The sequence below is a fragment of the Lasioglossum baleicum genome, chromosome 14 (genome assembly GCF_051020765.1).
Source record: "Lasioglossum baleicum chromosome 14, iyLasBale1, whole genome shotgun sequence".
Classification (NCBI taxonomy): domain Eukaryota; kingdom Metazoa; phylum Arthropoda; class Insecta; order Hymenoptera; family Halictidae; genus Lasioglossum; species Lasioglossum baleicum.
The window spans coordinates 9768079-9781446 of record NC_134942.1 but is presented as its reverse complement, the minus strand read 5'-3'; the positions used below and the strand labels follow the sequence as shown (position 1 = coordinate 9781446).

At 41.6% G+C, this 13368-nt stretch overlaps 1 protein-coding gene across 4 annotated transcripts; it reads left to right on the top strand.

Annotated features, from left to right (window-relative positions):
- The first annotated feature begins 1005 nt into the window (after positions 1–1005).
- Positions 1006–12674, top strand: LOC143215529 (osmotic avoidance abnormal protein 3). Of its 4 annotated transcripts, XM_076437705.1 has the most exons (7): positions 1006–1250; positions 3776–3847; positions 6882–7642; positions 8161–8865; positions 9367–9866; positions 10203–10682; positions 10767–12673. In XM_076437705.1, the coding sequence occupies exons 2-6, from the start codon at positions 3776–3778 to the stop codon at positions 10601–10603; spliced, it is 2439 nt and encodes an 812-aa protein (XP_076293820.1). In that variant the 5' UTR covers positions 1006–1250; the 3' UTR covers positions 10604–10682; positions 10767–12673. The 4 variants fall into 4 exon arrangements, with proteins under 4 accessions (XP_076293820.1, XP_076293821.1, XP_076293818.1 ...); XM_076437706.1 differs by lacking the exons at positions 1006–1250; positions 3776–3847 and adding an exon at positions 4020–5762; XM_076437703.1 differs by lacking the exons at positions 1006–1250; positions 3776–3847 and having other exon boundaries at positions 4020–7642.
- The last annotated feature ends 694 nt before the right edge of the window (positions 12675–13368 follow it).

The following is a 13368-nucleotide window of genomic DNA, read 5'->3' as shown; positions in this document are numbered from 1 at the left end:
TACCTCCTTCGATGTCATGTTCTCCTAATACAATTTCAATTTTCGGGGATTTTCGGCCGTCTGACTTGTCGTTGAGTTACACTACTGCAATCGTGCCACCTCCTTCAATATCATGTTCTCCTAATACAAAATCCAAAAGTCCGAAAATTTTCGAAAGCTTCGAAAATTGAAATTGTATTAGGAGAACATGATATCGAAGGAGGTGGCACGAATTTCAGTAGTACAGCTCAACCACAAGCCAGACGGCCGAAAATTCCCAAAAATGTACGAAAACCTCGAAAATTGAAATTGTATTAGGAGAACATGACATCGAAGGAGGTATTCGAAATTCAGTAGTGCAGCTCAACGAAGAGTCAGACGGCCAAAAATTGCCGAAAATTTTCGAAAATTGAAATTCTATTAGGAGAACATGATGTCGAAGGAGGTATTCGAAATTCAGTAGTGCAACTCAACGACGAGCCAGACGGCCGAAATTTTTGGAAAATCTCGAAAATTGAGAAAGTATTAGGAGAACATGATATTGAAGGAGGTGGCACGAATTTCAGTAGTGTAACTAAACATCAAGCCAGACGATCAAAAATTTTTGTTTTTCAAAGTTTCGGTATTTTGCAATTCCAAACCGGAGAGTAACTCGATGACAAGTGAGACGGGAAGTAGGAAAAATTGGTGGTTGAATAAATATATATGCAGATTTGTATTTTTAATTGCATTGTCTTTATTTATTAATTGCAGATTTTGTACATAAAATGTTTGTATTGTAACTTATATTCTAAACATTTATAACAAGATTATAACAAGCGTAGTTGGCTAGCTGACCGTTTCATTTCGATCTCGATAAAGTAAACAGATGTCAATAAAGTAGACAGACGTCGATAACGTGTACAGAGTCGGTAATTCAGAAATGTTGCCAGAAAAATGCATTGCGTGCAATATCTCCACTGATCTGAAGTCTGTGTCGGCGGCGTATAAATTCGATAACACAAAGCACATGGTTTCGATCCTAGCCGACCAATCATGCATCAGACAATTTGTGCGCTCGCGCAATCCTGAATTTTCGAATAGGCGCGAGTCGACGAAGATGTCAGTAATTCATAACATTGAAAGTTGTGTGTCAGAGTGTCAGTTGAGGTGTGCACGTCACTCGGTGCGCTGCAAGTTTTCAATTACTTTATCGAAATACATGACAACGTGTACCTCCGTGATTCTAGAACAACTCATATGTCGAGAAAGAAACTACGTGCTTCGTTGAAGTAAGTTGTGAAGGAGATAAACTACGGTTCGCCATTTCATTTATTTACTTTACGTTATGTGCACGTTGTATTTCTGCATAATTATGAAAATGTATATTAACATTTTGAAATTGTATCAGAAATTAACGACGATGAGTTTATTTGAAATTCACAATCGATTACTTTTCGAGTTGGTCAGGGTCCAATCGATTTGCACCGTTGCAATGATCGTGCCTGATAAATATTCTATGAAAAAGGACAGTGTTCCATAAATGTTTGTTCATTTATAATCGCGTAATAATCTACTTACGGGAGTAAATAAATGTTAGAAATACCTTAAACATTTATTTCATCGAATAAGTTAGAAAGTAGATAACAAACATTTTATAAATATTGAAGATTTTGTTTGGTGGGTTTGAAAATTGATGAAAGGTAAATACGTGATTGTAGAGTGTTAACAAATAGCAGTGGGAACGATTTTGCAAGATTCGCGTTAAAGTTTTAGTATGTACGATTCGAGTGAATGCGATTGCTATAGGCATAGCTATAGAAAACACAGTATATCTTTTATTGGGTCAACCTTCAGGGCTTACTCGGTTAGGGGGTCGCCTTCTTATCTACCCTCCATGATCAGGATTCGTCTATATGTCAAGTGGAAACACGTTACGCGATGGAATGCAAATAACACGCACACAATTTATACTCGCAAAATATCATTCTGTTCTGCAATTTGCGACGAGCGCATTACCGACATCGACGCGATTAATATTTTCCCATTAATTCTCTACACTCGACCTATACTTATACTAACTGAACTTCCTGCTGGCACACATGAAATTCGTGAATTATTAAGAACGGAAATTACCTGGTTGTATATGCGAATGTGTCAACTTTATTAAGTGTAGAAAAATACGTGAGGATGCGATGTTTTCACGAAAGTGTGTATATAAAGTGACCCCCACTAATAATTTTCGGACGCTCTTAAAAGTGAAATAACTTTTTTAATATTGGACCATGCAATTTGAGATTTTTTGGGAAATTAGAACAATTGGTTTGCTACAAAACGTATTGTTTAAATTTTCAACATAGGCCTACATAAAAATTTCTTTTCCCTACCTTCTCAAAAAAGTGCAAATCTAAGACCAAAAATCTAAGTCTAATGCTAAGAAAGTTATCGTTTCTTTTTAGAGCGTGCGAATATTAATGGGAGTCGCTGTATGTATGTTTTAGTTGCGAAGTTCTTTGTTTTTATACCGGTGTTTGGAAATTTATATGTATCGATACTTTCAAGGATATAAATACAGGCAGCCTCGTATCTTGTTCATTATTCAGATCGTATGCATTTACTTATTTGCATACTCTACATTTTACTATTCACGAATGTATACTTAAACCATTACTATTATTATTTCAATACCTGAAGCGTTTTCAGAGATATTACACACAATTCGAAGCATACGCGTGTTTCATCGTGATTGTAGACGTCGTAATTCGGGGTGATTCAACGCGTAACTGGGTTCAAGGGCAACTCATACCTTCCACACAGCCACACGGATGGAATACTTAAGAGGGGAAAAAAGAAGTCGCTCTTGGAAAGTGCTGTATACAATAGTATAAACGGCAAGGGCGTCGAAAATTGAATAAATTGCTCGTTGAGAACGAGACCCTTGATTAACTGAATTCGTGATAAGAATTACACGGAGGGTTATACGGCGGTCACTGATTTCTTGATACTATCTTCACGAAAGCAAGAGTAATGGTAACAGTAATATACAGGGTGTCCCAGCTAGCTTGCTCACCTCGAAAATTGTAGAACATGGAATTTTAATGGCTTCAAGGTCACCTTTGTTTGAACAGAAAATGATCAATCCATCAAGAGTGCAATAGAACGAACAAACAGGAATAAAAACGAAAGAACATTTGCGTTTAGCCTCTCTCTGTTTCTCGATTGATGTAGAACATTTCGATTATTCCATAAAGATCCCCAATCTAGGAATCAGTATCGATTCAGTTCCTCATGGTCACTGAAACATCAGTCTCAGCCAGGCTGTGTCACAAATTCTTGGAACTTTTTATATTTATTGCTGGAACGCGGATTTTATGAGCTTGCGAGAAAGATCGGTAGGTCAGGCGTAGACCAATAAGAACACCTACCAATTTTTATTTTGCATAAAGAACCACTAAGAGCATATCAAATAATTAAGCAAAGATTCAGTGTGTTATAACTGGGCAATGGATTTTTATGTAATATAAATATTTTCTATCTGATTTGCAACAAAGTCGAGTGAAATAGACATTGATTTTCTTTCCTGATACGTTTACTAGGCTGAGAATTTAAATTCTTCTAATGTCTTTACTATTTTAGATTACCCCTGCTCATTTTTGTTATAAACGCGTCAAATTCACTGTCTAATAAAAATCGTCGCGGCGATGCACGAAGTGTGCGGTTCGGTGCATTGGTTCCTTTCGTCAGGATTCCAGTTTTCAAGGCTGAATCCTGAGACCACGGTCCAGGAGCGAGTAAACGATCCTCTTTTTCTTTTTAGATGAGCGAGTCCGTGAAAGTGGCCGTGAGATGTCGGCCAATGAACGCGCGGGAACTGCAACAGGGATGCAGGGTACGTCAGCCGAAAGGAGTAACGCGGAAAGTGCATGTTGCATGGTGGCACGGTTCGTTCGAATCGTTAGTACCACGCTCGCACCTCGGCCGGCCAAGTGCACCGAATTATTGTATGCACTTTCGCTTCTTCACCCGCTTCGCTTATCTCCTGGCTAACTAAGTACACGGAAAACTGGTCATCGTCATATCGAGCGCGTTGTAGCCTAGCGACCGTATCAAAACACACACGCGGAACAAACAGCGTGCACATCGCACATCTGCACGACGCGGTTGCAGTTTTCGCGGGGCACCACTTCCTGCGCCCGCTATTTCCTCCTCGGTGAAGACATTACCACTTCATGGTGGTCCACTATGACGATTTAAGACTTGGGGATTCAAGAGTTTAACGCTGGACATCGCCTACCATGCATTAAAATTGACTGGCACGCGTTGTCTTATGTCTAGACAGCGGATTTCATGCAATTGTAACAAAAATGCGTGGACGTAACTTAAAACTACAAACATTAGATGAATTTAAAAATACTGTTATACGATCTTCAACCTATTAAACATATTTGGACAGAAAATAAAGTTCCATTTCACTCCAGTTCGTTGCAATTCAGCTAGAAAATGATTATCTTGCATAAAGATCCGCTGTCTAAATATAAAACGGTTTGAACAAAAACAGCAGAAACTAAACTTACATTGCTGTATATTATGATTAGAAACTTCAAATAGGAGAAATATTTAAAAATATCTTTTCCTTTTTATAATAGAAGCCACTGCCGTATAAATATAGTATCGGTAAAACTGGACTTCCGGTTGCGAGGGGATTAGTACTAGAGCAACTTACTGGGTTAAAAACAGAGTTAAGCTTGGGCATCGACGGCCTCGTTCCATACTCCGATGCATCAGCACGCTTTTATCGGACGTCCATCAACGTTTCACCTGCTATCATGGAACAGGCCATCGTTGGATTTACCATTTCATAATATATTCAATGAACTACAAGTTGGCACGCTAGCAAGCGAATCGGTGATCGGCAAACACACTCACACGGTGCACAGGCGGCAGCGTTGAATCCACTAGAAGTGAACAGATTTTCGAAAACATTATTGAAGTTAATTATACTCTAGTTAGATACACAAATCTTTGTTCAACAAAACCATTTTTCTGTTCCTTGAATCTTTCTCTGTTTCTCTTGTTGTCTCTTGGTTTTGATTTTCATCGTACCAAGAAGCTTTTTCTACAGACCTAAAGAGACCTTCTTTAGAATTGCACATGCAACTGGGAATGCTACACAGATGAGAATCCCTGCTATACTCTCTACACATTACAGTCAATTGGTTAGTGCTATTTGGTCCAAAGTATAGCAAAGCGACAGCAATTATTATTGACACTGTCCATCCACGTGCTGGTTATAGACGGAACGGGATATATGCCAAATCGATAAGAGCAGTTCGATTCACCTTTCATGCCTGTGTGCATGACAACTACATTCTCCACACACGTGTGTCCCGCAAATATTCCGGCGTACAACCAAGTACATAATGTAACAATTTCGTTCTTGTAATGGACAATTAATTATTAGGCCATTGTCTTCGCATAAATGATTAAATTCTTCTTGCAAGAAGAGATAATAGAGGGAAAGGTCTCGCGTCTATCTTTAGTTCGCGAAAGCAAATCAAAATCGATCGGTTTCTTGTCCAATTGCACTTCCGACCGAATCAATTTCTGCGCAGAGGAAAAAAACTGTGCAACCATGTTTCCGGTGAGCTTAGTATTTCCGTGAAGCCTAATCGATAACGTGCACGTGGCTATCGGCGAGTCGACGGTGTCGCCCGTAATGAGTAATAGACACGTTCTCCCAATGTGCACAATGTTGATTTGCAATCCTGCAGAACGTGGTCTGCAGTCCGTCGAACATAAATAGGGTGACCTGTCCAATGCGTGATACCTAAAAATTTATTTTTAAAAGAAAATTAACATGGTAGAAAATTATCTGTGTGTGTGTGTGTGTGTGTGTGAGTAATTTGAATATATGCAAATTATTCAAGTTTGTGCTACGTGTGTTGCTTTTTGAACTATTAGTCAGTAGCTATAAAACTAATGGACAGGTGTATGTTGTTCGACCTGCATTGCAACAGTTGGTCTGCGTTCACTTATTCTGCCACAGGGTGGCAGTTTGAAATGATTTTAATTGCGTAATTTGAGACACGTTTAACAAGTCTTGCGACATAGCTGCACTGTCAGTGTACAGTCTTCCCTCGCATAGTGTCACTTTCGTCTCTTTCTAGGTAGTAACACAATGCGAGGAAAGACTGTACTGGTTTTGTTGGTAACACGTGAACAGGTCGCGCAGCTTTGTTTGCACGTGAAAACAATTTACAAATTCTTTAATACCATTTCAATGACCAGGCTGCGGATCTTTATGCATTTATGGCTTCTGAAAATATTCAGAAAAGCGTAGAATATCAAATTCGACAGAGAGAATTTAGTACAATTTTATATTTACTTCAGATCTGAAAAGGCTACTATATACCTTCGGAAATAAGATTCTATTGTATTCCACTTTCTTAACTTTCAGTTACTCGCACTCCATTTTACATAAATCAATTTTTATTCAATAGAATAACTACTTCAATGCAAAATTCTGCTTGAGACACTAAATTTAATGTTTTGAGGTTGCAAATATTATATGCGAGTAATTAAAAGTTCAAATTCGGTTACAAAAATTGCAAATTGCATAAACATCCGCAGTCTACCAACAACGTCGGAGGAAGTCGATTAATCTATGCTTGAGCCCAAATAAGAAGGTACTTACTAGCCGACGAATTTAAGACTCTACTGCGCATATGACTCTAACGGAACTCGTTCATTGGCTAATCGCCCTACTCCTACTTCTGCGTCCACGCGATCATTCGCTGACGCCATGAATTTCATGGCTGATGCGCAACAACATGCGCAGAACAAGTACCTTCTTATTTGGGCCCAAGTATAGCAAATTACCACGTGTTCTCGAAGCTATTTCAATGATTTTCAAACTTCCGCAGAGCGTGGTGACGACCGACCCGATCACAAAATGTTGCACCCTGGAGTCTGGTGGGAGCGGCAAGGTGTACCAGTTCGACGCAGCGTTTGCCCCGGAAGCGAGCACCGAGTCGGTGTACGAAAACGTCGGCTCGGTGATCGTGGAGGCAGTCCTGGACGGCTACAACGGCACGGTGTTCGCGTACGGTCAAACCGGCTGCGGGAAGTCGCACACAATGCGAGGATTCATCGACCGGGCGCTGGACCACATCTTCGAGGCAACGTCGACCGCCAGCAAGGACATGAGGTACCTGGCTCTGCTTAGCTACCTGGAGATCTACAACGAAAAGTTACGGGATTTGTTGCAAGATGGGAACAGCGATTTACTGATGCTGAAGGAAGACCCGAACCGTGGCACGTATGTAGCTGGTGGTTTGAGAGAGGTCACCGTGAAGGACGCCCAGGAATGCGCACGATTGGTGGAGCAAGGTGATAGGAGAAGAGCTCTTGCAGCTACCAAGATGAACGCCGCTAGCTCTAGAAGTCACGCTGTGCTGACACTTTCCTTGGAAACGTTAGCTATAAACGAAGACAACCAATCGGAGAATAATGTTAAAAGGGGAAGGCTGCATTTAGTGGATCTGGCTGGGTCTGAGAGGCAGACTAGGACTGGGGCCACTGGGGATAGGCTGAAGGAAGCAGCTAGTATTAATTTGAGCCTGTCTGCGTTGGGGAACGTGATCAGTGCTCTGGCTGCTGGACATGGACGACATGTGCCTTACAGGTAGCTTGAAAATCTTGTTCGTATACTGCTTCGTACACTGAACATGTCGCAAAATTTGGTCGAAAGACGTTCAGGTCTAAAATGGACGTGTTCAAGATGTCTTGAAAACGTTTAATGCAGGTCGTAAGACATTCAGATCTAAAATGAGAACATCTTTAAGGAGGTAAACTCGTTTCCACGATTGCAAGGATACTGGATGCGCCTTCTCATTTCTCGATAATGCAAAGATGGGGGTTTTCAGTAGTAAAGTGCTAGATAAAAGATCAATCTAGGCCGCGATCGCCTTGGAAAGTCCTATTTTTACGTTTACGAGGCGTAATTTAGCAGCATGTAGCTGTCGAAGCTTTATGATCTAATGTTTTCTGAATAATGCAAATTACTTTGGAGGGCGATTGCAGCCCAGAAACTCCTTCTTTGCATGATCACTCTTTAAATCCTGGAAACGAGAGTCTACCCCTTAAGGTAAATCACTTGACCGTGTGTGACTGTCTGATTTAAACAATTCACTTCGTTTCCAGAGACAGCAAGCTGACGAGACTGCTAAGGGACAGCCTCGGTGGCAACGCGAGAACGTTGATGATCGCCTGCGTGAGTCCCAGCGACGCAGACGCTGAGGAAACTCTGAGCACCCTGCGGTACGCGGCTAGAGCTCGATGTATCAAGAACAAGCCCGTGATCAACGAAGATCCGAAGGACGCTCTGCTAAGACAATACCAACTAGAATTGCAGCGTCTTCGCAGCTTGTTAGAATCCAACGATCAGTCTACAGTAAAAGAGATCCCTGACTCTGTATCCAAACTGGATACAGAAGACGAAGAGGATAGAATCCAGGCGGAGTATTTGGAGGAAGTCGAGAAATGGAAGAAGGAATGTGAGCACTCAAACTTGTCCGCTCAGAGGCTTCGGGAAGAGTTGGAGGTTTTGAAGTCTCGCTACGAGGGAATCGGACTGAATGGTATACCTTCCAAACCTGTCTCCCAGGCGCCGATGGACGAACAGGATCGGGAAAGAGAGGAGAGGCGGAAGAAGAAGAGAGAAGCGGCTATGCAGGAGGTGCTGAAGAGATTGGAGAAGCTGACTATCGGAGGAGAAGCGCAAGGGAACGAGGAGCTGAGGAGAAGGCGCGAGAAGAGGAGGAAGAAACTGGAAACTCTTGCTTCTGTGTTGGAGTCCGGCGCCCAGGAGGGCAATGGCAGTGTCTTCCAAGTCTACGGTCAACTTAGGTTAGAGGAACGAGTGCTCTCCGTGTTTCACAAGAAGTCTTTTTCTGCACTTTCCTTGCACTGGCAGTTTCGGCTCTAGCTGAATTATTGGCTAAAGCAGGGCTGGGCACGGTAGGGGCCCCTCAAACTCCTGCTTCCCCCACCAGCCTTCCTTTGATGCGTGTCCTTCCTCCATGGTAACGACGGATGCTGGTGAGGGACATAGGGCGGTAAGGGACCTATCAGTGCCTATCAGCGTCCTCCACCAATTTGGACTTATGAAAGAAACAGTGCGCGGGCCAACTATCTAGCTCTGGAGATAAAGTAAAGCTAGAAGTGAAGAGCCTAACTTTTGGATGCGGGCGAGGACACCCACACCCCCGTGCCGCCTAGAAGAACAACTTGCGAGGCACGGAGAGTACTTGAAACCCACCATTGGTGTCCTTCGCCGTCATTAAACACAAATGTTACAGCATCTAAAACAGAAAATAGTAACGTATTAACTAACATTTTCTGCAACAGGTCCACAGAGGACGCCCTGAAGAGGATGGCGAAGAGGGTAAAGCAGCTGGAAGCAGAGGCAGCTGATCTCCAAGCATCGTGGGACGCGGAACGACGCGATCTTCTTCGCAGAGAATTACTCACATCCCAGATATGCGATGTAATGGTCCCCCATCTTCGACCTGGATGTCCGTTTCGAGATGTCGCTGCTGTAAGAGCAATGGCGACCTGGTGCGACGAGTTAGGTCGCTGGAGACTACCCGACAACTCGCCGCACATTATTCTTCCTCCACCGTCGTTGATCCACAAGGACAACACACGGTACTCCATACCGCCTTCCAAGCCTGATCTGAACAACAACAGCAACGGCAAAGATATCGAGGATGAAATCGGCAACGAAGCTGATAATGAAGAGAGCAGCGAACACGAGGAGACCAAGAAGATGGACATCGCCGACGCGTACTTCCGCAGAAATAGGATCGATAAGTTGCTGGCGCATGTTAGGGAAGCCAAGACGTTCGGTGAGTTTAGAGAAGAACAGAGTTGTGTTGAATTACAACTGAATTACTTGACGAATTACAATGATCAGACTGCGGATCTTTATGCATTAATAAAACAGTAAAAGATTTAAAACGTTCAAGAACGTTGACGTGATGATTTTAACGTAACAAAGTCGTTAAGGGATGAAATCAATTCTTGTGTTATTCCTGCTTGCCACAATCAATGCAAAACATGTTTATTTTGCATAAAGATCCGCAGCCTACTAATTACAGAGTAATTCAATTCAATTAAGGATTAAAACGAGGAATTACATTTTCCACGTGAAAACAGAGACTAACAATAGGATGCACTTGCAGATTCCAGCAGTCGAATCAGCAGGTCCGGCGGCTCCGAGGACACGATTCCAATGGGAGGCAATTACCTGCAGCTGAACGCTCTGAATCTACAAACCAGCGCGCCAGTGATCGGTGACATGGACACCTACAAGCCAACGCCACGTCTACCAATGAGTCGCTTCGGACGGCCAGGTTGGATGTCAGAGGACACCTCGGTCACCAAGGGTCTCTATCCCACAGCGATGAAGAGGAATCCTCCCAGAATACTGGAGGCCTTACCTTCGTACCCGCAAGGCACAAATGGAAGCATCAAGTTTGGGAACAAAGCTGTAGCGGAGAGGATATCGTCGAGATTGATCCAGAATGAAACTAGTGAAAACCGATCTCCTTTAGTCGACCATGATCGATCTCCTACCTACTGATGATTGTACGAGAGATTCGGAGAGGAGACGAGGACTGAGAACAATAATGGAGAATGACTGTGATATTGGTGCTGAAATGGTACTTTCGATATTTTTTGGAAAATCGTAATTATTAGGATTTAGAACGGTCTATAATGAAATTAAATATAAATTATTCTTGTAGGAAGAGAGTAATGTACGAAAACCCTGACCGGGATTCTATTCGAGAATGCGAAAGACTGGGATCTCAACCAACGACCAAACGTTCCTAGAAAGAAATTAGTCGTACATGACAGATGTAGGAGATTAACATTTTCTTTTTATCGATAAGAGCTACTGCGTATTTGTATGAATTTGTTATAAGCGATCGATCGCGGCTGCTCGCGCACTTTTGGAAAAATTCGTTGGCGATTCAAGATTTTGTAATCTGTAGTTTCAAAAGTGACGACGCCGACAATGTTTTCTAATAACTTGATGAAAGTCTGCGGGAGACATTCGCGCACATAGTTGCACAAGGAAACGATTTTGAAGCGGAAGTGCAAATAGTATGTTGCAAACTACGAGAACCTTTTAAAAACAGCAGCGTTTGTGGACACTTGTAATCAGAGAATCTTGTAGATTGCTTCATCCGCTATCTCCGGATTCGAAAGTATCCTTCGTTGACATTAAAACTTCTCTACGAATTCGATTGGAATTATTCTTTGAAAATCTGCAGCGTTCATTGCGTGTTTATTGATTTATTGTTAGAGAGGGTCGGTCGAAGCGTTGATTAGGGCAACGAGAAACTACGCGGTGGTGTCGCAAGCCGTAGTTTGACTCGACCACGAAAAAAAAACACCGTCGAAATTGGCCGCAACGGTGGCCGATGCAATCGCAGGCGTAAAAAGAGAAACCGCGAGCAGGCGGGTCACGCGACGTAGAAATCGTACAAACATTTTCGATACATTAGATCGGTCTCGTAGGGTCCGATTAATCGGTCCGCGATACAGCTTCTTGCGAAATCCCGGTTGCCGGGAGATTTAAAGTTTCCGAGTGACCACGGTTTTCACTTGGCGTAACACGCGCGGCGTTAAAAAGTGCCAGAGAAAAGAGGTTCTTTAAGTACACAAGACATCTTTATACAAGTGGCGAGCATGTACGCCCACTAATATTCGGACACTGTTAAAAAGACGACAATTTTTTAAAAAATTTTGGGAAGTTGGAATAATTAGTAGTTAAACAACGTGATAAAAGTTCTTAAAAAGAATGGCACGTTGTCCGAATTGCAAAGAAAATACTAAAAGTTGTTTTCGACTCCAACTAAAAATTTCTCTTCACAATGTGTAGTAAACTGATTGCTCTAACTTCTGAAAAAAGTTCAAATCGTATAGTTCAATATTAAAAAAGTTATCGTCCCTTCTTGCAAAAAATTGCAAGTTGTCGGAATTGCAGAGAAAACACTAAAAATTGTTTTCTACTCTAAAAATTTCTTTTCACATCACGTAGTAAACTAATTGCTCAAACTTCTGAGAAAAGTTAAAATCGTATTTAATAAAGTTATCATTTTTTTAGAGCGTCCGAATATTAATGGAACCACTGTAGGTAAAGGAAATTGAAGTGTATCAGATTTTTATAAAACGATGTGAACTTTTGTAATAAACAATTGAGAAAATTTATTACCTCTTCGTTGAAATACACTGTGCAAAACAACTGTACGCATCGGCTACATTCGTCACTGTTGCCAGCAAAGACCTAATCAATAATGATCGTAAACAGTGTGTCCTTTAAGCACGAGTTTGCTACGACAAATAGATTACAAAAAGTTAAACTGTTTATCAAGAACAACAAAATGTTTATGTGAAATGACTTTGACCTTTACGTAATTGATTCAGAAAAAAAGGTCTCATTTAAGAAATTACACAACTTTCTTATCCGTTTGACGTAAGAAATTACTCAATGTCTCGCACACCTTCAATTTTTTACATATACATATAATACATATATACAATTGCCAAGGATCTGGAAATTTCAATAAAATTCAAATGGAGAAATTGTAAAGCTGGAAGAAAAATTCCGATTGTACATTATAATAAATAAAAAAGAATTATATATTCGTTCTTCCGAGCATAACACATTTACTTCCCATTCTTCTCATGGTAATTGAGACGTGCGTCGAGCAATTAACAAAGGCTCGATTCTTCGTTAGTGGTATGACGTCGATTTGACGCATGAACGAATAACAACATTGACTGATGACACAGGGTCATTCAATTTTACAATACACCTGAAAAATCTCAAGTCGTCTTTGAGCGATTCTACCATTATTCCTTTTCATTCTAGAAGCATGCAAGAAATAATCGAGTGTTTCATTCTCGCAAATGATCGGCGACGCAGAGAACGGAGCCTCCGAAGAAATTGCTCGCGTCCCGAGTTCCCGAGAACAATAAAGTAGCTCTCTAGCAAAATAACGCGTTCACTTTCTAGCGATTCTACACCAGAGAAAAAGGAAACCGTGAACCGCAACGAAACTACATAACCGATGCGCGGTCATTCGGCCTGATAATTGGACTGTGCGATTACGTTGCCGTTGTGCGTTTTGAGTACCGCAGTGACTTCTAACAAGCTGAGTCATCCGACGATTTTCTAGTCGCGGGACTTTCATCCGCTGTAGCAGGATCGTTGTACTCTCTTCTCGAGAGTCGGGAGAAAAAGAGATTGGCCAAAGAAACAGTGTCTGTCGACGTTACGAAAATTGTTATTGCACAACGAAAAAAAATTATGAAAACCAGAATACCCCCCTCCTAACA

Excerpts from the sequence above, each read along its gene's own strand:
- LOC143215529 (XM_076437704.1), top strand. The coding sequence starts at position 6,777 with ATGCGCAACAACATGCGCAGAACAAGTACCTTCTTATTTGGGCCCAAG. Across the intron at positions 7,643-8,160 it reads GGACGACATGTGCCTTACAG|AGACAGCAAGCTGACGAGAC; the intron begins GTAGCTTGAAAA and ends CTTCGTTTCCAG. Across the intron at positions 8,866-9,366 it reads CAAGTCTACGGTCAACTTAG|GTCCACAGAGGACGCCCTGA; the intron begins GTTAGAGGAACG and ends TTTCTGCAACAG.